The 24626-nt window shown below is 50.7% G+C and overlaps 1 protein-coding gene across 3 annotated transcripts; it reads left to right on the forward strand.

Moving 5' to 3' along the window:
* The first annotated feature begins 189 nt into the window (after positions 1-189).
* UBE3B (ubiquitin protein ligase E3B) lies at positions 190-24290 on the forward strand. Of its 3 annotated transcripts, none has more exons than XM_075435016.1 (29): positions 190-290; positions 577-700; positions 765-868; positions 1406-1575; positions 1668-1788; positions 3055-3114; positions 3512-3616; positions 3719-3815; positions 4321-4406; positions 5102-5184; positions 6146-6251; positions 6942-7062; positions 7688-7865; positions 8246-8415; positions 9103-9270; positions 10079-10250; positions 11028-11146; positions 11812-11926; positions 12331-12430; positions 13015-13134; positions 13476-13652; positions 13745-13855; positions 14462-14599; positions 15009-15074; positions 17459-17517; positions 19370-19552; positions 19977-20088; positions 20432-20524; positions 20973-24290. In XM_075435016.1, exons 4-29 carry the CDS (start codon positions 1415-1417, stop codon positions 21162-21164), a joined length of 3213 nt encoding a protein of 1070 aa, XP_075291131.1. In that variant the 5' UTR covers positions 190-290; positions 577-700; positions 765-868; positions 1406-1414; the 3' UTR covers positions 21165-24290. The 3 variants fall into 3 exon arrangements, with proteins under 3 accessions (XP_075291131.1, XP_075291130.1, XP_075291132.1); XM_075435015.1 differs by having other exon boundaries at positions 786-868; XM_075435017.1 differs by lacking the exons at positions 17459-17517; positions 19370-19552; positions 19977-20088; positions 20432-20524; positions 20973-24290 and adding an exon at positions 16719-17451 and having other exon boundaries at positions 786-868.
* The last annotated feature ends 336 nt before the right edge of the window (positions 24291-24626 follow it).

Raw genomic sequence — 24626 nt, forward strand, 5'->3', positions numbered from 1 at the left:
CCCCGCCGATGTCCCGCTCGGCTTCTGCGGGGCGGTGCCTCCGCGCCGCGCTCGCGGGCTCGGCTCGGTTCGGCTCGACCTACCCGGCAGCAGCGAGACCCAGCGCCGGCTGCGCTCTCTGCGCCGAGCCGGCGGGCGAGAGGGAGGGAGGGCGGAACGTTAGCGGCAGTGCGCGTTGCCGGCCGGACCCGGAGGACGAGGCGGGGGCTGCCGGGCAGCGGGGCTGAGGGCCTCGGAGCTGCCCCGGGGCCGCTGGGCCCGGCCCGGCCCGGCCTCCGTCGGCGGTGGGGGTGAGGGCCTGGGGGCTGCGGGGCTGGCTCCCGGGGCCCGGCGGGGCGGGGGGGCTGCGCGGCCTGGGCCTGGGCCTGGGAAATGGGGGATGGGGATGTCTCTGCTGGCTGCTCGGTTCGTGGCTTGGGCAAGGCCCGAGGTGTTGGAGCCCGCTTCTGGGGCTGTGGGGGTGGCTCAGGGGTCCTGCCCCCAGCTCTGGGGAAGGGGACGCGCTGGGGCTGGGGTCGCGGCTGCTGGGGTCTCGCCAGCCCCAGCGCTCCTGAGCCTGGCCTTCACTTTTCTCAGACACGGAGTTGATTCTTCCCCTCTCCGAAGCGTGAGGAGCTGCCTGTGCCGGTGATCACGGCTGAGCCGCGGTGCTGCTGCTCCTCTCCTGCAGCTTAACGTTTCCTTGAGGTTGTAACGAGAGGTAAGTCCGGTCAAAAGGACTTAGAGCTGCAAAGGTGAAGACTAAATCCCCAAATCATCCGCAGGCGATGTGCTTGTCTGTGCAGGAGCTGCCCGAAGCCAGAGGATGAGGATCATGTTTGTGTATAAGTGACTACCGTACGCTTCTTCTGAAGAAGTAAACGCTCAGGTGAGTTCGTTGTTAGGTGCTTACAAAGCTGTTGTTGATTCTGTGTGTTTTGTCTCGATGAGCCGCAATAGATTAGCTGCCAAGCGTCCCTTGTGCCCTTTCCCTGATATCCTTGCCTATAGAACTGTTCTTATGTGTTAGCAGTAAAGAGAAAAGTGAAAACAGCTAAGACTGGAAAGGAGAGTTGGAGTGCAGGGAGTGGAACGCAATGACAACACGCTGATTTGGGGGTTTTTTTGCTATTAAAATCTACTCGCCTGCATTAGGTTGCAGGCTTTGCTGGAATGATTCTGCTGTCGGTGTTTGGGTGTTCTTATGAGGGCCTCGCTGGCGAGTACCTCTGGCTCCATTTCGCCTGCACTTCTTTCTGTGCTGTTGGGTGCTCCCCTTCCCCTGCTTAGATGCTGGCTGCGGATAGTCAGGTCAGAAGTAATGTCAAGAATGACCCTTGCCCCGTGCTTTTTGTCCACTCTGCTCCTAGTTCCCCGGGGGTTTGCTGCGATGATCGTTTATTTCCTTAAATTTACGTTTTGGTAGGTTCTGAAAATGTTCAGTGCCAGCCAGTCCTCCAAAGCCCAGTTCCTCGACAAAGCGCGCCAGGCTCGGGAGGAGCGGAGGGAGCTGAAGGAGAGGGAGCGTGCCGCTGTGCTGATCCAGGCCTTGGTCAGGAGGTTCCTCTGTCGGTGCCACCTGCAGAGGGAGATCAGGTGTGAGGAATTCTACCGTCCACGCTTTGCTCTTGTCTGGGGAGGCGTGCTTGGTTTTTGACTGCCGGTGCTCGTTTTTCCTACTTTGCCAGGAGAGAAGTGGAGGATTTCTTCGGGGCAAATGAATCTGGCTCAAGTAAAAGAAGCGCTCTTTCCATCTTCAGAATGGCTAGGAACCTACTGTTTGTATTTAATCATAAGGAGGACAAAGAGGTAAGGTTGCTACTCCAATGTGCTTTTCTTCTTTCGAGGACATACTTTAACATGTTAAATATATTTACTTACTTATTTAGTGATCATGTAGGTTCCTGCAATGTATTTTAGCTTCAGAAATGTGATCTCTGTCTCCTTGGAAAGATCTGCCGGTAGGAATGAAATAGAAGAACCCTTGAATTTTTTAGTAGCGGTTCCGTATTCAGGGCATAGTTTAACGAATGTTTTCCCGGATGACCGTGCCAGCTGAAGTAGCTGGGCAGTGCCCGGTGACTTTGTCAGCTGCATCGGTTCCCCAGGCGGGTGCGGTGCGGCAGGCACACCACGGTGAGCTGTCCTGGCACAGCGTCGTCTGCGGGCTGTTTGTATCGCTGCTTTGCCCCAGGAAAATGTGAGGGCTAATTATAAGGAGAACAACTGGAAAATGAAAGGCTGTATTTAAATTACAGCAGCAGTGGGTGACTTTTTTTTTTTTAATCTCTGTTCCATCGAACTCCTCTTCTGCTGCTGATGGTGCAAGTACTGCAAAAGCGTTTTCTGTATTTACAGCATCAAAAAAATGTGAATATTGCAAGCAATTTTTTAAAGTGTCTGGCATCCATTTGAAGTTCTGCATTGCATTAATTGAGTGCATTGCTGAAATATCTCGGTTCTACTTCCTCTTCTCCTCCTCCTTCCAGCAGCAAGTCAGTCCCTTGCTGCGCCGAGGACTAGGCTGTGCTGGTTTCCAGTCTATGTCTGGGCACTGCTCTCAGTTAGGATAACCCCAGCAGCCAGTTCTGTCGCTCAGAATGGCTTTGTAACTTGGAGGCACATGGCAAACACAGCCGGGCTGAAATAATAACGGAGGAGCTGTGGATGTGATTGCCAGGTTCTGCCAAAGCCATGATGGTCGGGAGCTTGGAACACAGGGCTGCGCTCGTTAAGCCCTTCTAGCTGACCCCAACAGGATGATGCTTTTCCTAGCTTTGGCCTGTGCTGCTGAGGGAGGCAATTTAGCAGGGAAGGCTGAGAAATCCCTCCTGTTGATGGGCGCTGCGTTCGAGGAAGGAACTCTGCTGCGTAGCTGTCGCGTGGTGTGCAGACGCGCTCCTGGGGAAGGAGCCATCGGCACTGTCCGCAGGGAATGTGTTTGGAACATTTGTTGTTTTGTTAGGGAGGTATCTTGCTCCCTCTGCTGAGCTGTTCCTACTGCTTTTCCAGAATAGCCCTTCCTCTAGTTAGAATTAATACCAGCTTTTTTTTTTTTCTTTTTTCTTTTCCCAGAGATTTGAGAAACTGTGCCGTTGTATTCTGACTAGTATGGATGTTGAGAATGAGCCCAAGGTCAGCAGGATGGGTTTTTTTGTTTGGGGGTGGGAGGGTTGTTTGGTTTTTATAATTCTATGTGTGGGGATTTAGGTTGGTAATATTTGAATTTCTAGCTTTGAAAAGCCCCTGAACACTGCTGAGATTCTGTGGTGAAAGTTTGGACAAGTTCTTTAGCATTTCTGTGATATTTTTACTCTATATACAGCTATAGGAGTTAAAGGAAAATTTCTTGCTGTGGTGGGTGGTATGCTTTGACCATCGAATTCTGGGGCGAGAAATAACTTGGTTCTGCTGCTGGGCTGAGTGGGGCGCTGAGGAGGTCATTTTGTAACAGAGCTTCCTGGTAATGTGCTCTGCCAGTCAGTATCACAAACGCTGATCGCTGCTCCCGTTTGCATCCTGCCTTCCTCAGGTGTGGTACGTGTCTCTAGCACTCTCCAAGGATCTCACGCTCTTGTGGATCAAACAGATCAAAGACATCTTGTGGTTTTGCTGTGAATTTCTCAAGCAGCTTAAGGTAAGGCACGTTTTCTTTGTGTTTTGTCTCCCTGCACTTAACAGTTCTGTAGTTTGGCACAAAGCTAGTTTGATTTATTGACGTTGTTGTTTGTTATCGCAGCCTGACATCTTACAAGACTCCAGACTGGTCAATTTGCACCTCACGATGCTTGTCACCTTCACAGACACTTCGACGTGGAAAATCCTTCGGGGAAAAGGTCGGTGCATCCCATTCGATACTCTTAAGCCGCTGATCTGGGACTTGCTATTGAAGTCTACTGAATGCTGTTTCTGCACCTTGTCTTCTCCCCATGCTAGCCATGAAGATTCGTATGGTTCTGTGCTTGCACAAAGCATGGACTGGGCAGCAGGGATTCCCTTGAGGTTAGGCAGGCTGTTTCCCTTAGTAGGGAAGCAGTCATTACGTTTTTATAATGCTCCAAAATCCCCCACACAAGGAGCGTTTGGAGGGTAACGGAGTGTGCTTTTAGCTCTGGGTTTTTGTAGGAAGTACACATAGAAGAGGTAGACAAGCATGATGAGGAAATGAGACTCTCAGACAAGACTTGATGTGAAATGCTGCTGACGTGGTGGGTTTGCGTACAAGGGCAAGGACTTTGTGCAAGAAGGGCTTATGAATGGCAAAGTGTTTTGTAGTGTGTAAGGAAGTAAAGAGTGGGGCTGTGATGCTGTGTGAGTAACATGAGTGTTTTAACCCGGAAGGTGAAACCCTGAGGCCTGCCATGAACCACATCTGTGCAAACATCATGGGACATCTCAATCAGAAGGGGTTTTATTCTGTGCTGCAGGTCAGTCTCGGGCTGGTACTGTTATGTCTTCTTCAGATTCAAAACAAGCCCCAGTCCTGTGCTGTGGTCCATGTTCTGAGGAAGCTTTTAGGGTCTCTGTGGTGGTGTGTCAGGGGGAAGCTGGTTGCAGAATGCTGGTGATTTGTGTGTGTGGTCGTATTTTTCTTCAAAGCAGTAAAACAGAGTCTCCTCGCTTGAGACCATCTCCTTTTTGTCACTGCTGCTGAATCTAAATCCTGCTTAATCATCTCGTAGTGAGATGGACAGGAAGGAGTCTTGAGTATTTTTTCCAAACTTTGCTGCTGCCATATTGTATGGATTTGGTTTGTTTACTGTTCTGTTGAGGAATGGAACTGATGTAACTGTTCTTAATCTTTTAAATGAGAATTACATTACCAAGCAGCTATGACCCTTGCCTGTTAATTTTAAAAGGCCTGGGAACCCTCAGTAAAGGTCCTGGAGAAAGAAGAGCTGTAGAGTGTCCGATTTGGTCGCAGTTTCTCTGTTACACCATTATTAACCTGGAACCCTCCTAGTTCTGCCAAATCACTTGTAGTAACTGGTTTTTAGGTCTCTTTGGTGGTGTTCTTTTTCTCTGCTCTGAAAACAAACATTATGTGTTTCAGGAGTAGTCATAATCTCTTTTGGAGTACTGCAGGTGTTTCTGCATTGATTTTTTTTTTTTTCAATTCCAGATTTTGCTAACTAATGGCTTGGCAAGATCCAGACCTTCCTTGTCCAAAGGCTCTTTGACTGCCGTCTTCTCTCTTGCACTGCGGTAAGGCAGCCAGAGCTGCTTGGGGTTGTATGCAGCGAAAGTCGTCCTTATTGTGTTTTTGAAGACTTCTCATTCTGCCAGTCTCTTTGTGCCATTGAGAAGGTCATTCTGATGAAAGAAGCTGCTTTAGGCAAATAGCTCACTTTCCTGTTGTCCCTTTTCAGGGCAGAATGCTCTGAAGTCAGTAATTAGTGTTAGTAATGACCCTACGCTTTGGAGAGCAGTTCCAGTTTCGAGTACAGCAGCTGTATGTGTTTCTGTTGAGCTGTCAGAAGGGGTTGGAGTTCTCCAGATAAGTATGGTTGTGCCTCTTCATGATGAACTGCTGATGCAGACGTACCTGTTGCTCAGTTTGCAGCGGCAAAGTTTGTCCCTGAAACAAGAGCTGGTTGCACGTATTTCTAATGATGCAGTCTGTTTTCTTTAAAAAAAGAAAAGTATGCTGTTACCCTGACCTCGTGTCTCTTCACTTTGGAGATCTGCAGCCGGTAACGAGCACTCTTTTAAGGCTTCAGTGGCTGATTGTGTGCCCCTTCCCTGCTATAGCTGTCACTGCTGGGAGGGTGGGGTGGTGGTGTTCAGCTGAGTAGTAATGGGTGTCCTTGAATATGTTACTTAACATCTTCCTAAGGGAAACAACTATTTAATTACTGGCTTCATGGTAGCAGGGAGAAGCGGAACTCAGGAGATGAACCACATAACACTTAGAGTGCTCTGGGTGGTATGGATGTCCTGCGTGAAAATACATTATGCTGTGAACTGTTTGGCTTATATTCCTTTGGGTCATCAGCAATTTTGTGAACTTGCTATGATAACAGAAGTGCAAGTGAACGTTCTTTTTGCAGTGATGCTTCTTGACGATGGTAGAATCAGCAGCCAGTTCCGTATGGCTCGGTTAAAGACCGAGAACCTTACTTTGCTGGGTCGGGTTTCTTGCACTGAAGCATTCTTCTCTCTGCAGCCCCGTGGTTGCTGCGCAGTTTTCGGACAACCTGTTGAGGTCGTTTCTGATCCACATCATGTCTGTGCCTGCTATAATGACTCATCTTGCTACTCTAACACCTGAGGTAAGTGGGTGATGTAATGGGACCAAAAATCCACCGAATATCATACAAGGCCAGTTGTTATTCCATTTTAGCAACTCTTGGAACAGTGTTGGCATTTCTCTCTTTGCCAGTTTCAGCTCTCTGTTGATCCTTACACCCTCCAGGTGCTCTGGGTTTCTAATACCGCAGAAGTTATTAACACCAATGGCATGATGGGCTGAACTGCCCTAAAATAAATAAATAAATAAAATCAAAATAAAGGCACGTGTGACACACAGCTTGAATTTTTGCATGTCCTTATCCTTCCATTTCTGTAACCACAGACAGAGCCAGAGCAAGAATCAGTCTGTCGCATGGCGAAGGATCTGAGATGGCAACCGGTAGGCGGTCGACGGATCTGATTTAGTGTGACTGCTGCTCTGTGCAGCTTGGTGCAGACGGGCAGCTTTTGTGCCAAACAGGCATTCTGTGTTCTTGCAGACAGACAGTTGCAGAGGTCTGTCTGCAACTAGAACATGGCCTATTCGCCTGCGAGGTTTTTTATTTCCTAGACCAGCTTCCTGCCAAACACTTTCTCTCTTCGGTGCAACAGTCGCAACTTGCTGATTTATTTGGAAAGAAAAGACAATCCGAACTGCTGATGGCAGATTGGGTGTAGCTGTTCTGCGTGGTGCTTCTCGGCCTCACTGGCAGTTAAATCCTGTCTTTCAGCGCCTGGCAGTGATAGAATCTCATGAGCTTTTCCGCAAGTTCGTCCTATTTTTAAGCCGTGAAGCACAGTGCCGAGATGTCTGCGTGTGCCTAGAAGGAAGTCACACTCTTTGTTTGTTAGGTAAGCACCTGTAACACTTCTTTTTTTGCTGTGCTTGGGAGAGAGTCTTGAGTCAGATCTTCTTTCTCTGTGGGTCAGAGCTGCCTTCAACTCATCCTTTTTTTTTTAATCCTTGTTTAGATAGTTTCTAAATAATAACTGAGATACATTTTGAGATGCTGCAAACATGGTTTAAGGCCCTTGAGAATGGAGGAAGGGTCAGACTTACCCTTGTATACATGTCATCATGGCTAAACTGTGGAGTGTTATCTCTGCCAGCTTTTCACTTGGACTCTGAGGAAGTCTTGTAGCGTAGCAGACTTTCTGACACTCTCATTTCTGTAAAAGTAACAAGAGGAGCGCTTGGAGCTCGGGAATAGCCATGGATCATCTGTAGCTTATAGTAGTTTGTGGGAGGTGTTGCTGGGGTACGGATGAGAAGGCAGCCAAAGTGACATGCCACCTTAGTGGCTGATGTGTGCTGGGAATGGCTTGCTGCAGGGGAGCCTCCAATAGTCATTCTTCACAGAAGTCCTCTCCTGGACTTGAAAAGGGGTGTGAGTTCGTTTCGGCTATTATGTCTGTAACCGCTGTCCCACAGCATCTGTTCCTCTTTGAAGTCTCGTTGTGCTGGTCATTCCACCAGGTAATCTTGTATACTTGGGCTCCTTGAATGATAAAGTTCTCGAGGAGGAGACAGCTCATTTTGTGGGTGTGCTCATTCACATGCTTTCCTACTGCCAGAAGTACGTTTCACAAAAGAAATCCAACCTCACCCACTGGCATCCTGTTCTGGGCTGGTTTTCACAGACTGTGGATTATGGGTAAGTGAGGAACACCTTATGGGGATAGATGGTTAAGCCTCTCTATTTTTTTTTTTTTTATGCTGCAATGTGGTTTATGTTTTGAGGTGGACAGTGTGAGCCGGTTCAGAATAACTTCTCAGATATGTCAGGTTAAACTGCTGCATGCATATGAAGGCTATTACATGAGGAAATTAGTTTGGTATAGTTAGACTGGTAAACAGTGGCCATACTGGTGCACTCAGTACAGGACCTGTAAATCAGCTCTTTCTGTGAGGACCATCTGTAGGGTGGGTGTGGGTGCATACTCCATTTTGACTGAGCTAAACGTGTCAAAGTATCACTGTCTGGTGTTTTATTCCAGCCTGCCTTCTAACATGTCTCTCTGGCTTGTCTTTTAGATTGAATGAGTCCATGCCACTGCTGACAAAGCAACTGCAGCATCTCTGGGGAGTCCATATGATCCGCATCCTCTTCAGCGATGTGCTCAGCAAGAAATTGCTGGAGAATCAGGAAATAGCTCAGCTGCCAGCACAGCCAGTTTCCCCTCAGAACAGCCTTCCTATGAAGAGTCAGTTCTGGAGGGTTGCTTTTTTGTGTCTCTGTGTGTGTGTACACGTCTCTCTCTGCATACTCTCAGGGCTTTGACTGTTCCACTTATGCTAAAAGCTTTGAGTAATTACTTGCAGCAGCTGCTGCTGCGTAGGTGGGGGTATGGTCTCTCCTATTTGTAATTCCTGTGCAGAATGCCGCTGTGACCTGGGGCAAGTCTCTTACTTTATGCTGTGAAGTTATTTGCTTATTTTAGCAGGTTTTTTTGCATTGTTTCTCAAGTGGCTGAAGTGCTTACTGCATAAATTAGTACTTCCCAAGGCAAGATGGGAGGCCACCTTCCCAGGTGAAAATCGAGGTGCAGCTGGCTCGTGGACCTGCGATGTGTGGTGATTCTGCAGAAGAGCGTTTGGAAGAAGATAGCTGTGATCTAGCTATTTTCTAGCTGCTGCCCGTAGTACAGGCTCCTGTGGTCATTAGTTACTGTGGTTCCAGCATGGTTTTAAGCTCTAGACTAATGCCCCCACTGAAATATGCTTCTGCATTGCTAGCAGCTGTACAGTGTTCTGCCAGCAAAGCCCACCAAAACCTCCTCTCTGTACAGTGGCTTCGTCTGCTTAAAATCCTCTTTATCTCACGGCTGCCAGGTGGCTGAGAATAAGAACTGGGTTGGAATAGCCCTTCTCCTGTGCTTCTCTGTCACCAGATCTTTTCAAGAGAGCTTTCCAGAAGTCTGCGTCCGTCCGCAACATTCTCAAGCCAGTTGGGGGCAAGCGAGTGGACTCGGCAGAAGTGCAGAAGGTGTGCAGTATCTGTGTCCTGTACCAAACCACGCTCACAACGCTCACACAAATCCGCCTGCAGATACTCACAGGTCAGGGCACATCTCTGCTTTTCAGATCGCTTAAAATGTGGAGAAAAAATAGATTTTTCTTATTAAATTCTGTTGACTTGTTGGTAGTTTTATTACTGACAACAGTTTATTGACTGGCTGGGTGGAAAGCTTGTTCCATCCTGAATTGTACATCTGATCAATAACATTCATCACTTCTTTATCAAGCATTAACTCTCCAGAATACAAATTGAAGCAGGTTTTCCTATAATGAAACCTTGCTTACTCCATATCAAACTTCAGACGGAGTCAGTGTGTTCGAGAAGCCTAGCAATATTAATCTGTGTCTGGTGGAAACACTGAATGCTTTCATACATCTTAAGAACAAATTACCTGTCTTGGGAGTGGATGGAGGAGGAGATAAGCCCTGTTTTGGTCTAGTGGCTGGAGCAGAGGAATGAGTCCAGAGCCTTAGATGCTTTGTGGCTGTCGTGGCGACCCCAGGGACAACCCCATTCTTTGTCTTCTCATCTCTAAGATGGCTGTAATGGTGATTGGGTCACAGGAATGAATTCTTTTCAAAAGTTGCAAAATAATTAGCGAAAAAGGATTTGAGATATGCAAACAATTAGTATTTTGTTAAAAGGTTTTTTCTGCTTTCCTGGTGGTGGTACATCTGTTAGTGCAGACAGGCTTGGGAGCCCGGTGTGATGCTTATGTTCTCGTCAAGTAAAGTGTTGCTTTGCGAAAGGATCTCTCGGCTCCAAGTCGTGTTTGTCTCTTGGAGCCTGCATGAACAAGCAGGCAGAACGAGCTTTTCAGAGTGTGCTTTATGTTTTTCTGTTGCTAGGCCTCACTTACCTGGATGATCTGTTGCCCAAGTTATGGGCTTTTATCTGTGAACTGGGACCACAGGGTGGGTTAAAACTCTTCTTGGAGTGCTTGAATAACGATACAGAGGAATCCAAGAGGCTACTGGCCATGTTGATGCTCTTCTGTGACTGCTCCCGCCACCTTATCACGTAGGTAGCAAGCACAGGGTGCTCTCTGGATACGTAATGTGAAGCTGTTGTGTTCCTTAAGTTTCAAGAGGAATAGCTAAGGTAGTGCTGCCTTTGCATAAAGATAACTAGGCAGAGTAAAGCTGCAAGCTTTTCAGGTAGAATCCTGAGAAATAAGAGGCCTTCAAAAGGGGTTTCTCCCTCAGCCATGTGCTGCTTCAGAAATACACAGCTGGCTGAAGTGGTGACAAAATATTAGAGCACTGGCTAGGGAGGGGAAAGAAACATTGCTTCTGCTGCTTATGGGGAATGATTGTGTCAGTCCAGAGCAAACACATTGATGAGTCCACGTAAGCTTTGAGGAACAGTACTAAAGTACTGCTACAAGAAAGCTCCTCAGCTAACGTGCTTCTGTTTACAACTCCTTTGCTGCCTTGCTCATAGATTTACACAACACAAAGGGTGGGAGAGGGGGTGTAAAATTGCCCTTGCTGGCCAGTAGAGACAGTTTTCTAAGCCTGAATGATGAAAAAGTTTTCTTGAGGGGGAGCGCGTAGGTCCTTCTAACTATGAAGTACTGGTTTTGCTTGTATCTCAGACCTTTCATGGTGTCTTCTGTTAGGATCAGATACCAGTTAAAATCAATAAATAAGGTGTAGTTGTTTATGACTTCAGATCCTCGTGGGTGTCAGCTGTCATAGAAACAAGAGCTGCTGCTAAAGGATAATGTGCCTTTATGAAAACTTCAAAAGGGAATTACATTGACATTTGTGCATTTGCATTTTTTTGCTCTGATAGGATTCTTGATGACATAGAAGTCTATGAAGAGCAGATTTCGTTCAAACTGGAAGAGCTTGTTACCATCTCATCTTTTCTGAATTCCTTTGTGTTTAAGATGATCTGGGATGGAATTGTAGGTAAGTGCTTTTAGAAGTTTGAGTTGTTGTTGCTGTTAGAACAAAAAAAAATGACATTAATTTTGGAATTTGAAGCTTCTGCTAAGTCTTACTTTGAACAAAAAAACACACTACACTGTGTGGGATGAGAATATGCCCCAGTCTTTTGGTGTCCAGCTGCCACTGTCATGCTTGGCACCAGATGCAGTGTACTTTTTCTATTTCCAGTAAGAATTTGTGTAACAGACATGATGGGCCAGTTGGTTTTTGCCAGAGAAAACAAGTTTAGCATGGCTTGGCTACTTACTGGACAAGAATGTAACCTAGTGCTTTGACAAAGCAGAGCAGGCTTGCTGGGGTCTCTGTGGATACCTGGTGTTGATCAGTGTGCTGGGGTAATTTGGGTACAGCTCAGCTCTGGTAATTAGATGAGATAGTCCATTTCTGTTGTGGTGGCTCGGTTGGAGCTGGCTGAGATGGCTTTGATGTGACTAAGAGCTTTTTCACTTTGATCAGAAAGGAGACTGCCTGTCTTCTGGGACGCACAAAATCTCTCCCTTCCCTCTGAAGGTTAGGAGAAATACACCTGTCCTCTGTTAGCGTGGAGCAGATGATCAACATGTTGCCCTTGGACACTTCTGTCACCTAGGGTGCCTGGACATTGCTGCTTTGTTCCTTTTGTTCAGAGAACGCCAGAGGAGAGACCCTGGAGCTGTTTCATTCTGTCCATGGCTGGCTCATGGTTTTGTATGAAAGGGACTGCCGCAGGCGTTTTGCTCCCGAGGACCACTGGTTACGCAAGTAAGTGTCCAGCTCAAGGCGAGGACCGGGTGCGGCTGTGTGCTGGTCCCAGTGCCCCAGCTCCTCTGTCAGTGGGTGGTTTGGGATCCATTACTGTAAACCGAGTGCCTCTCGTTCTACCTGTGAGATCAAGGTCAGATCTGTTCCCTGTGCTGGCGTTTAAGGACGCCCCTCCTATTGTGCCGCTCTTCTGCGCTGTGAGGATTAGCTGCTGCTCATGGAGGGCGATGCTTTGAAAACTGACTCAGCACCTGACAGCTTGAGTGTCTCTGGCCTTCTTAGATGTGTACCCCTGAGCACTTAAGTCATCTTTGAAATCATTACAGGTTTCCTCTCCCTCCTAGCCCCAGCTATTTACCACACCTGGGCATTTCTCAGGGATCTCTGTGCCTTTCTTTGTAAAGGGACCTCAAACCCAGCGTGCTCTTCCAGGAGTTGGACAAGGACAAGAAACGAGCCCAGCTGCTCCTGCAGTACATCCCCCACGTCATTCCCCACAAGAATGTGAGTGGGACGGGCAGAGGATGGAGGCTGAAAAGCCGGTGACCTGGGTGGGCTGGGATGGAAGGGATGTGCATCTGGAGCATTTTGTGACATGGAGCTTGTGACTGAAGTGCCAGTTGAACTGAAGTCTTTTCCTTCTCCCCCTGTTCTCCCCAGTATATTTCCTCTAGACTGTCTTGATTTCTCTCATTGAAAGAGAGCTTATTTGTGTGGGCAGCTGCGTGGAGTCATCTAGCAGTGCATGACACAGCTTTGGAGAAAAAAAGAGTGTGTCTTCTTGCAGGTAGTGAATCTGCAGAGATGACAGATTTTTATGTGGCGATGGGGAAGGTGCTTTTCTTCTCAGTGTTGTCAGTGCCCTGTCCCTCCCAAAGCAGAGCTTCAAGGATTTCTCTGCCCCACTGGGGAATGAGGAGGCAGATCCCGCTGTTCCTAGTGAGCAGGTGACAGTGGCATCATTGCACCTAGCTGGGAGCAGGAGAACGAAGGGCTAGTTCTGGGCATGCGTCAGGAGCAGCTGAAAGCCCTGCTGCGCTGGAGGATAAAGATTCTTGTGGATGAAGACTTGTATTTTTCTTTTTCAGAGAGTGCTGCTTTTCCGAAACATGGTTACAAAGGAGAAGGAGAAGCTTGGGCTGGTTGAAACCAGCTCCGCGTCACCTCATGTTACACACATCACTATCCGCCGCTCACGTATGCTGGAGGTGAGTGCAGAAGCCAGCCCACAAGCCAGTAACTTGGCCTGACAAGAATATGGGGTATAAATATGTTTTTACCTGCTCTGTGAGTGCTGAGGGACCCAGGGCCAGTTCTGTCTGCGTCTGTGTGAAGTGATGTTACAGGCAAATGCTGGGCCTTAGTTCAGTTCAGACTAATACAAACCTGGAGTTTTGACCAGGGAAAATGCTGGCCTTTTTGAACACAAAATTCACTGACAAATGCAGATCTCTGTGGTGTGTCTGTCTCCTGCCTCCGCGGCATGTCTGCGTGGGTGCTTCACATGTCTCCTTGCATGATTGTCCTCTGGCTCTTGCGGTCTGTGTAGGATGGATATGAACAGCTACGGCAGCTTTCCCAGAATGCCATGAAGGGAGTGATCAGAGTGAAGTTTGTGAATGATCTGGGAGTCGATGAGGCTGGTATTGATCAAGACGGTGTCTTCAAGGAGTTTCTGGAAGAGATAATAAAAAAAGTGTTTGACCCCGCGCTCAACTTGTTCAAGGTATGCCGCAGGGCTGCAGGCGCTGACCGTGATGACCCACTGCAGACAGAAGCAGTCTGGCTCACTGTGCTGTTACCTCTGTTTGTGTGCAGACAACCAGTGGTGATGAGAGGCTGTATCCGTCCCCAACATCCTACATCCACGAGAACTACCTGCAGCTCTTTGAGTTTGTGGGGAAGATGCTTGGGAAGGCTGTGTACGAGGTGAGCCAAAAGTACCATAGTAGGAAGTTGTGGCTGTTGGTATAGAACTGTTCAGATGCAGTTCTGTGGTGGTGCCCCTTGCCTCTGAGAGCATCTGTCGTATGCTTGGGGAGGTGTTACCGAAGCGGTGAGTTTGAAAATATGACTTGGGTGAAGATACTGATGGTGGAGCGGTCTGGCGCTTCTTCAGGCATGTATTAAAAATAATTTTGGAGGTAAAACCTGGGACTTTCCTGGATTATTCTGCTTGGTGCTGGGGACGCTAGCTGGAATAGTCTGTTATTTTTGTGTTACGCTTTACAAGCATCCATTCGTTGGTCCCTTACTTAGAGACACATGGCTAAGAGGAGGATGGAATGAGAGAATGACCCTCTGCATGTCATCTAGTTCTTTTAAAGGAAACGTGGAGTTCCTCTATTGCCTTTCTGCACCTGCTCCACTAGTTAATGGATTTTAAGAGGATGTGGTTTTCTTAGCCAATTTCACTGTCTTGCATCTTTGCACTTCTCCACAACACGAGCTGCCTGCAGGCCTCATAGGTAACCAAAATGCTGCACGTAAGAAGTGTGCAATGGGACCTTACGTATGCATTCTTGTTGTCTGCAGGGAATAGTTGTGGACGTACCATTTGCTTCCTTCTTCTTGAGTCAGCTCCTTGGGCACCACCACAGTGTCTTCTACAGCTCCGTAGATGAACTTCCCTCCTTGGACTCAGAGTTCTATAAAAATCTCACTTCAATTAAGGTTTGAGTATTACTTTTCCTGTGGTTCAACTCCCTTATCACTGGCTGCTGCTAGAAATACTAGAATTGCAAATGCCTTTGGAGTACTGATCGTCTTTAAAAACACCCTGGAAGTTATTGGCAGTTCAGAGGCAGGCTGGCAAGTCGCTGTCCTGTCTTTTCACGGGGGCAAACAGGGAGAAGACAGGAGTCCGAAGGTGTAAACCTGGCACTGGCAATTGGGCAATCCCAGGTTTAACCTCAGCTCTTGTGCACCCTCCCCACAACCTAGACCAACTCGTGTGTTGGTTATGCTTTGGTGCCTCATGGATGCTGGGGATCACTTAGTGGGAGAGTAATACAGAACTGCAGAGCTGCTGTTCCTCCTGCCAAACACTGACCTTCTTTCCCTTCCTCTGTTGTTCCTGTAGCGTTATGACGGTGATATCAGTGACTTGGGCTTAACTCTGTCCTACGACGAAGATGTGATGGGTCAGGTAGGTTTTTGTTCAGTTACTGTGTTGGACCTTACCTCTGCTTTGTTCCAAACACCCTCTTTGTGCTAGGTGGGGATGAGCAGAATTCTGGGCACTGACAGAGTCCGCAGCCCTGGCTCAGGCAGTCCCTATTTCTCCTGGTTAGAACCTGGCTGCTCCTCATGGCAGTGTCTCCCTTGCTCGTCTGGCTGGTGCTACCAGGAGGAGCCTTTGAAGCACTGCGAGGGATCCTGAGGAGTGTTGCCCAGTGCTGTGGGAGAGCCCGTGATGCCAGAAGTGGCAGACTATGAATATAAGCAGTTGGCAGCAGAACTAGGTTTGACTCCTGGGCAGAGGTTTCCTAGCTTTTATTGGTGTCCTTAGAGCAGAGAAATACACCTGCAGTCTCACTTGCCGGGAGAAGACAGCCACTATTCTCTGTTGAGCTTTCTGAGAGCTGATCTCAAGCATCTAAAACGGGCAGTCTGTCCAAGCTCACGCAACACAGAGTGCTTTTCACTCTGGTGCTTGTGTTTCTGGATATGTCAGGTGGATGCTCTGTGTGGCCCATCAGAACAGGAATCCCAAGGGGGCTGACGAGTAAATGACCTTGTGTTTGATTGTGGCTAGGGCTTAGCTCTGCTCTCCTCTTACAAAGAAATGCCTGTGCTGAAAGGCTGGCTCAGCTTCAGAGGTTCTCTGAACTCAGCCGTAGGATTCTGTGGCTTCGTTCAATATTTGGCTGTGGGCAGAGAACAGCTTTTTCCACAAAAAGGTTGCCCTCTGACCCTTAATTTTTCTAGTGCCAAGATTTTTTCTTTTCTAGTTGAAAAACGTTGGGTTTTGCTTTCCCTGCATAACTGGTTTTCCCCTCTTTTACGAAGAATCTGTGAGAGTAGGGAGGAATTCCTGTTCTTTAAACATAGGCGTTTCCGTCAGAGAAACGTAAAGTGTGTCCGGAGGTCTCTTGGCCCCGAGAAGAAAAGGCTGTTTGTTGGAGTCCCTGATGAAGGCTTGAAGGTGCTTGGTTGCACTTGTGCCTCGGGTTCTGTGATGCTGTGTGTGCATAGCTGGAAACTATGGATAGAGAAGATAAAAATGCCTTCACTGCCTGTGTATGCTCTTCTTCCAAATTCTGTGGGGACACCCCAGCTAGTGCTAAGCCCGGGCTCTGTTAGGGGTGTTAGATCCAGTGGCACAGAGCTCGCACACCAGTAAGTCGCGGGGTGTTTATCTGGGACAGCTTGTCCTTGAGAGCTTTGCATGCTGCAGTTTCTAATTCCTAAGCTGGCTGGTTTGGACCTGGTTTGCGTAGGTCTGCTAGCAGCAGTGTAGCTGCACCTGCAAAGCTGTGAGGGTGCATACGGAGATGGCTAAGTACTGATACAGCCCTGCTGCGCACGGGTGAGAGGCTGTGTCCGCCGTGCAGCGGGCTCAACACCTTGCTGCTGCCTCAGGGTTACTGAGGTTTCAGCCCTGGGGTTTTTTCCCACCTTAAAAACGAAGGTAGAAAACAGCATGTGAGAGCCCAGCAGTGAGACGTGGAAGGCCGCACTGCTCAAAGCTTCAGAACAAGCCAGGGGACTCCTGTGTGCTTTGGCCACGCTGAAGCAGCCAGGTGGGGTAACCCCGTGGTACCTGAATGAACTTGTGCCTCCCTGCTAGGTACAGCTGAGCTCGTTGCCTGTGCTGGGCTCCGTTCTGACCGTGGAAGTCACCTGGAACTGAAGCAGAGAGGCCACTGTAACATGTGAATAATGACTTTCTGCCTCTTGGAGCTGGTGCAAAGATGAGTCATGGGTCTCTTGCTCTAGCAAGCACCCGGAAGGTCCCTGCCGCTGTCTCTGGGCAGCGCTGTCAGCTGAGCCCCAGGCCCTGGCCCGGCAGGACGGGGAGGAGATCCTTCCCAGATGCCTCACTCTTGAGTGCTCTCCGCTTCACGTCTGGAGTGCCCACCTCGAGGGACGGTGAACTCCGGGGAGCTCCGTCACTCCGGTGGCCCCCGATGAGACCTGCGCAGCAGACAGCTTCGGACTGCGCTGTTAGACTGCGCCATGCGAAGGCGCCGAGCTTCTTCGGCCTCTGGATTCTGGGATTGTGACAGTCCCCCAGGGCTCTTTGATTTGTGTGCGGTTCAGCAGTGATGGGTCGGGCTAGGGAGGAGGCTCCCTCGAAGAAGGGCTGGCTCCACTGGTGGGAGAGTCAGAGTTCCCTACTGTTCAGTCACTGTGTGAATAGTTAAGTGAAACCAGTTCAAGGCAGAAGCAGGATTATTACTTAAATTTTAAATCCTACTGGTTTATTGTAAAAATCAATGTTTTATGGGGAGGTAACAGCTTAGCATGGCATTTCTTTCCATTGTGGTTCCAGGCAGTAATTAGCAATACAATCATTTCTTCCCTCAGCTTGTTTGCCATGAACTCATTCCTGGAGGGAAGACCATTCCCGTTACCAACGAAAATAAGTAAGTACAGCAATTAGATTTTTAAGGTCACCACTGCAAAATACTTTATTCTAGTTCCTTGGGCTTGCATCTGGAATGAATTGAGATAGATTGGAGTAGAAGGAGCACATAAATATCTTAATAGAATTTACTGGTTACAGTTCATCGGCAGAAATTGTATTAAATTCGATTTGCAAAATAAAAATTGACAATTTACTTCTTGAAACAGCGCTTCTGAGGTCAAAGGCACACAGTCTGTGAGATTCTGCAGGATTTAATGACGGTGATAGATACAGACAGATGGATTCAAAGCAATTCAGGCACACAGTCGTGAACATAGAGGGCACAGATGCTCAAAGACACCTTGGAGCAGACAGATCTTCTCAGAATGATAACATGTGGCAGTTGTATAAAGCACTGTTCTTCAGAAGAGGCGGTGGTGAATTCAAATGTAGTCGACAGTTGTACTTTAGACACAGGAAATCAGAGGAGACACTGAGCCCTGTAGCTATTTTCACAGATAACCGGCTTTTAGATAGTTATCGTAAATGTCAACTCCGGAGCCTGAAAACCAAACTCACCTTTTTGTTCCCTGCATTTTTTTTTTTTCCTTCTCTATACCCTTCAGTGATCATAAAAGCAGGATAAAATACCTATTAAGCAGATGTGTGTTTGAACTGGTAATCTGGGGGTTGTTCTCTTTAACGGCAAGTGAAAGCTGGATCCTACCTGAGGATCTGACTTTGTTAGTCGTGCTTTGCAATCTGATGTTCCCAATTTCCCTTCTTGAGCTCTGACCAGGGAGTTTGCATTTGAAAGGATCTTTCTCTGGCTTGTCAGAGTCAGCTCGGGGAGAAGGTTGAAAGTCCTGTGTGTTACTCTACTCGCTTACGGCAGAAACTTTGAAGCTTTTGTGTAGATGTGCGCACAAATTGGTAGTTGGGAGGGACCAGGAGAAGCTTTAGAGGTGGAAGCAATCTAGAAGCAGTTCTGTGTGTTAATCACAGAATCACAGAATAGTACAGGTTGGAAGGGACCTCTGTGGGTCACCCAGTCCAACCCTCCTGCCCAAGCAGGGTCACCCACAGCAGGCTGCACAGGACCTTGTCCAGGCGGGTCTGGAATATCTCCAGAGAAGGAGACTCCACAGCCTCCCTGGGCAGCCTGGGCCAGGGCTCCGTCACCCTCAGAGGGAAGAAGTTCTTCCTCATGTTCAGCTGGAGCTTCCTGTGCCTCAGTTTGTGCCCATTGCCCATGGCGGAGTGAGGTCACCTAGCTGAAAGCCAGGCGACGTGACTGCCTAGGAGCTGATGAAGAAGAATCGGCAAGCGCGGTTGTTTTGACGTCTGGGGGTAAGAGGAAGCCTGGTGGTGCCTCCCTCCAACAAACAGTGCACCTCTTCCCTGCTCCTGGGACGAAGGGGGAAACCTCTGAAGTGTTTTTTGGTGTGCTGATTCTCCAGCCGTGGGGTGCGGTGCGGGCGGCATCGGAGCCCAGACGGTTGTTTTTCAAACCTAGATCCCCTGTGACTGGGGATCTGATCCTTGAAAGAAGAGTTGGACTCACACTCCCCTCTGTGAGCTGCTGTCCGGCCGAGGTTCATCGAGTGATTAGTCCCTGGGTTGGGAAGGAGCTCTAAGAAATGAGCAGACAGCCTCAGAGGTGGGGTGGGAGCTGGCAAAGTCTGGGCAGAACAGCTGTTTCTGCTTAAATAAAGAGCAGGGCTCTGGAGGGGAGGCTGCAGTGCATCTCCAGGGCAGTGCTCGTCCCTTTTGGGCTGGAGAGACAGGTCAGCCACCTTGTTCCTGCACTGGCGAGGCGGTTGTGCCGTGCTGCTGCAGGTCCCTCACTGCCCCGTCCCTGTCACGCACAGGATCAGCTACATCCACCTCATGGCTCACTTCCGGATGCACACGCAGATCAAGAGCCAGACAGCCGCGCTCATCGGCGGGTTCAGGTCGATCATTAAGCCCGAGTGGATTCGTATGTTTTCTGCACCGGAGTTGCAGCGGCTGATCTCCGGTGACAACGCTGAGATTGACCTCGAGGACTTAAAGTAAGTGAGCAACTTGGTCAGCTGGTCTTCTCGCTCGGCAAACCAAGCCGTTTTATTGCAGAGCTCCTTGGAGGTTTGCAGGAGGCTGGCTCTTCCACAGCTTTCTGCTCCTCCTAATTGAAATTTGAGGAGCAGGCAGAAATGAATGGAGCTGAAGAACATGTTCCTGAAAGCTAATTTGGACAAAGAACTAAGGAATGGGAAGGGTCCTTTTTTCCACTGGCTCTTGAGAGTAGAATCTCCCCTGTCCTTCCCTTTGCTCTGATCCAGTGCCCAGTAAGCTCTGGGGAGAGCTCAGTACTGGCAATGTCTGCTGAAGCAGTGAACCCCGACTCGTGGCAGGCATTGATCCTTCCGGCGCTGGGCAGCTGTGACCCTGCTGCCGCAGTGGGACACAAGCCTGTCGCAACCTTTCTCTCCCCAGAAAGCACACGGTGTACTACGGGGGCTTCCACGGGAGCCACCGGGTCATCATCTGGCTGTGGGACATCCTAGCCAACGACTTCAGCCCGGAGGAGAGGGCCATGTTTCTCAAGGTGAGCGCCGTCGTCTCAGCCCAGCCCGCCGTTCGGGGCGGGTGGGCCGGTGCTGTTCTCCTCCCGTTAGCTGGGTGCTCTCCGCGCCGACAGAAGGAGCAGCAGAACGCTCGACACCTTAAAATCAACATCCTGAGGGGCAGCCGTGGAAGCTGAGCTCCCATAAATGCTCTTGTGTCACCGTGAATTGTCCTGGTTCCAAAGGCTAGCAGAGCTGTGTGCCAAAGCTCAGCAGTGTTGTTCTGGGGGGTGCAGCTGTCTGCCGTGACCGCGCCAGCCGCGTGGCTGTCACAGCCAGGCCGCGCTCGCCGCTGCTGTCTCTCACTCTCCGTCCCTTTTTCAGTTTGTTACCAGCTGCTCCAGGCCTCCACTTCTGGGCTTTGCCTACCTCAAGCCTCCTTTCTCCATCCGCTGCGTGGAAGTCTCTGATGATCAGGTAGGCACCCTGCTTGCTCCCAGCTGGCTCCTTCCCTGCCCAGCTGCCTCGTCCCTGTCAGACCGGGGAGCTCTGAGGCGTGGAGAGATCTGCTCTGCAGGGCAAAGTACAACCAGCTTTAGGCAATAGGATGCACGTGGCTGCACCTACCTCCTGCCACGCAGAGCAGCATGTGGGCTCTTTCTGCCTGTCTCCAGCGCTGTTGTCGCCTCGGGGCCTCCCCGTGCCGCTGACCCTGTGTTGCTGCGCGCCCTGCCAAGGGGCCCTGCGGGTGTAATGGGAGTCACAATTACAAGAGAAGCCGCTTTGTAGCTGCTGTGGGGGACGGGGCTGCGAGGGCTGGCTCTCCCCGTTCCCAGCAGATGGGCTCCGTGTTAGCACCTCTGCCCTGGGTGGAGGCACCCTGCTTGGAAGGAGCGCGGGGGTGACGCTTTTCTGCCCTGTTCAGGACACCGGTGACACGCTGGGCAGCGTGCTGCGGGGCTTCTTCACAATCCGCAAGAAAGAGCCAGGCGGGCGCCTCCCAACCTCCTCTACGTGTTTCAACCTCCTCAAGCTGCCCAACTACAGCAAGAAGAGCATCCTGCGGGAGAAGCTGCGCTACGCCATCAGCATGAACACTGGCTTCGAGCTGTCCTAGTTGCCATGGCCCTGGGCTGTGCAGTTTGGGGCTCTCGGAGCTGCTGACTGCTGCTGGAGGTGGAGGCCTTCCTGCGCAGGGGTGGATGAGCTCCACGGGAGCTGGCTGCTCGCTCGAGGGCTGGAGAGATGCAGCTGGTGGTGGAGGTTTTACAGGGAAGAGCGTCTGGGCTAGACAGGGCTGGCTCTTCTTGGGCACTTCTCCAGGATGAAGGAGGTGATGGGCCTGGCCCAATGCACTTCGCTTGACACCCACGTAAATCGTCTTTAAAAGCAAACCCCGGGGGAGCATAAAAGGAACATTAAAAGTGCCAGTCAGATTAGTGACCGTAATACCCCCCCAGCAGGCTGTGCAGTCTGGGCAGCTGCTGCCGTGGGAGCGCTGCGTTTTCCTTTCCCAGGAGACGGTCCCGTTCCTTGCTGGGTGGAAGTCAGTCTGTGGGAAGCTGCACAAAGGCAGAAACGCGACAGAGCCCGCGAGGAGTCGAGCGCGAGGCCGCAGCGTCGGACGTGCCGCAGGCGGGCACTGCTCACTCAGGCCAGGTACTGCGTGGGGCCTTCCCAATGCCCATGCTCTGCACAAGGCCCTTACGGCTGTCTTGGAGAACGAACCCCTGGCCCGGGCTGGAGAAGCAGCGGGTTAAACGCGAGCAGATGGCCCCTGCCATTCTCAGGAAGGCTTCCGAGCGCTGTGGGTTAAGAGCTCACGCAGCAGGCGCGGGGGTCAGCGTGCTGAGCCAGCTGTGCCTCTGCCAAGCTCTTGCCAGAGCCTGCGCTTCGGGCGAAAGGGGCGGTTGTCTGCAGTTGCTCGGGAGCAGGGCAGGTTTAATTTTATTTAGTTTCCAGAGGACAGGAGCTGGCGTGCAGCTCGGGCAGCCCTCGCTCCCCAGCGTGGTGCTGAGGTGGGGCAGGTTCCCCCTGCGCTCTCCGGAAGGGGAACGTGTCGAGCTGCCGAGAGCCCTCTGGAAAGCTCCGCTGGCAAAATTCCTCTCACTTGGCCAGATGTTCCGCTTGGTTTTCGGGCTCTTTTGTTAGGGAGATGAGCTGTGTCGAACCAGGACGTGGCCGCTGTGTAACAGCCACATTTTGCTTTGTTGCCAAACTTATTTATTTCGGTCGCTTTGTCTCTTTCTGGCCTTATTTTTATAACGGTTGGTGTCTGCCTGTCGCGGGCCGCGTTTTGAGGTGGTTCTGAAAGGGAGGGTGTGAGCGGGGGTGTGCACGTGTGCGTGTTGGGAAGGCGTGGGCCCTTCCTGCCGTTTCCAGCGAGCCTGGTTTGTGAAGTGTCTCTGCAGCTTCCCAGCCTTGGTCCCTTGTGCCGCTGCCAGTCCTGCCTCGGCCCGGGCTGGGTGGGAGGAGAGACGGCCGTCTCCTGGGCTGCTCGTCCGAGCTGGGTTTCTGGCACGAGGGAAAGCCATGTACATTCTGTTTGGGACAGGATTAAAAACCAGCCACCTTCTCCCCTTCCCCTGTTGCTGCTCACTGACAAAGTGAGCTCCCTCGGAGGCTGCTAAGTATCTCCCCTGGCCTTCCTTTCCCCTCCTGACCTTCCTGGGGCACTGGTGGCCCTTGCCCGCTCTCCGGTGGCTCTGCACTGCGTGGGCAGACGGGCTCGGAGCCTTGCGCACGCCAGCTCCTACCTCACCCTCTGCCCTGCCTCGGGCCGGCTGGCGGGGATTCGCGTCCCCGGGCGCGCTCAGCCTGGCGCAGGTCTCTGCAGAGGAGGCTCTCTGGAAGGTCCTCTTCACCACGATGCGTTGCACATTTTCAATCAGACCAGAGAATACTTGGCACCATCCAGCCAAGAGTGTAGAGATGGCCTTTGCTTCGGCTTTCTCTTCCGTCTTGCTTCGGCTCGTTTGCAGAGAAGTGACCTTGTTTTTGGACCCAATGCCGGGAAATGCGTCTGGAAAGCAACGTCGGGATCCTCTCTCTATCAGCTCAGATAACCTGACAGCCTTGTCAGCTCGGTGACACTGAACAGGGCTGATCGGAGGGGACAAGGGCTACGAGGATGATGAGGGGACTGGAACATCTCCCCTACGAGGAGAGGCTGAGGGAGCTGGGCTTGTTCAGCCTGGAGAAGAGAAGGCTGCGAGGGGACCTTAGAAATGCCTCTAAATATCTGCAGGGTGGGTGTCAGGAGGACGGGGCCAGACTCTTTCCAGTGGTGCCCAGTGACAGGACAAGGGGCAACGGGCACAAACTGAGGCACAGGAAGCTCCAGCTGAACATGAGGAAGAACTTCTTCCTTCTGAGGGTGATGGAGCCCTGGAACAGGCTGCCCAGGGAGGCTGTGGAGTCTCCTTCTCTGGAGATATTCCAGCCCCGCCTGGCCGCGGTGCTGTGCAGCCTGCTCTGGGTGACCCTGCTTGGGCAGGAGGGTTGGACTGGGTGACCCACAGAGGTCCCTTCCAACTGCTACTATTCTGTGATTCTGTGATTCTGGGGTGTTAGCGAGTGCAGGAATGTCTGCATTCGGAGGAGTCAAGGTACTGGACTGCGAGTCCAGAGAAATGAAGGATGACAGTAAATTTCTTTTTTTTAATGCTTTTTATTTTTACATAGAGCATCTCAGTGTTAACCGGTTGGTGACCGGGTAGTTGAGAGGTTTGGGCACTGACTTGTACAAATCACAGTTGAAAATATCACACAAGATTTCTTCTTCTAGGGAAATGCAGTGTCTGAACAGAGCGCAGTGACTGTTCGGTGAAGCGAGTTCTTGAACACAGTGATGTAAAATCTTTGCTCCCCTTTCTCCCTCCGTTCCTCAGGAGTACAATTCCTGGAAAAGCTCTTAGCACAGACTTAGCTAGGTCCCTCCAACCCGGGGAACGCTGCACTGCGAGACACTACATCCCATTTTGTAGCTGGCGTGTAGAACGTGGTAACGGCCGCCGTGGCTGCGCGTCCTGAGCGGCTGCGTGGCCGGGGGGCTCCGACCCGCGTTGACCCGAGCGGAGGGCTGCGAGCTGCGTTCTGCGCCGGCGTCCGGGGAGGGCGGCGATGGTTTTGCCGTGGGAGATTAATGGCTGGGGTTTTTTTTGCTATCGAAGACTTGCTGCTCCGGAGACCTTGGTAACATCGCTTGTCTTGGAAATGCAGGGAAGAGAAAAATAAACCTGGTGGGAGTAAGATGGTTGGACGTCTCCTCTTCCTTTCCCTGCGTGTACTGCTCCGCTCCGAGCCCGCGGCAGAGGGGAACGCAGAGCTTTGGGGTACCAGTGCCTCTCCTGGGAGGCTGCGAGGCCGGGGATGGAGGCTGCTGGGCCCTGGGAAATCCCTTTTGCCGGGCTGGTTCCCAGTGCGTGTGCTGGGTGCTGCCGAGAGCTGGGCTCCTTGGGGCGTGGGTGGTGGGGTGGCCGGGGCGCCTCGGAGCCCAGAGGGGCCTGGCAGGGTTGTTTGAAGCGGGATTTGTTCTTGTGCCTGGGAACGTGCTTGGAGAAGTCCTACCTGGGTACGC

The sequence above is a fragment of the Opisthocomus hoazin genome, chromosome 13 (genome assembly GCF_030867145.1).
Source record: "Opisthocomus hoazin isolate bOpiHoa1 chromosome 13, bOpiHoa1.hap1, whole genome shotgun sequence".
Lineage (NCBI taxonomy): Eukaryota > Metazoa > Chordata > Aves > Opisthocomiformes > Opisthocomidae > Opisthocomus > Opisthocomus hoazin.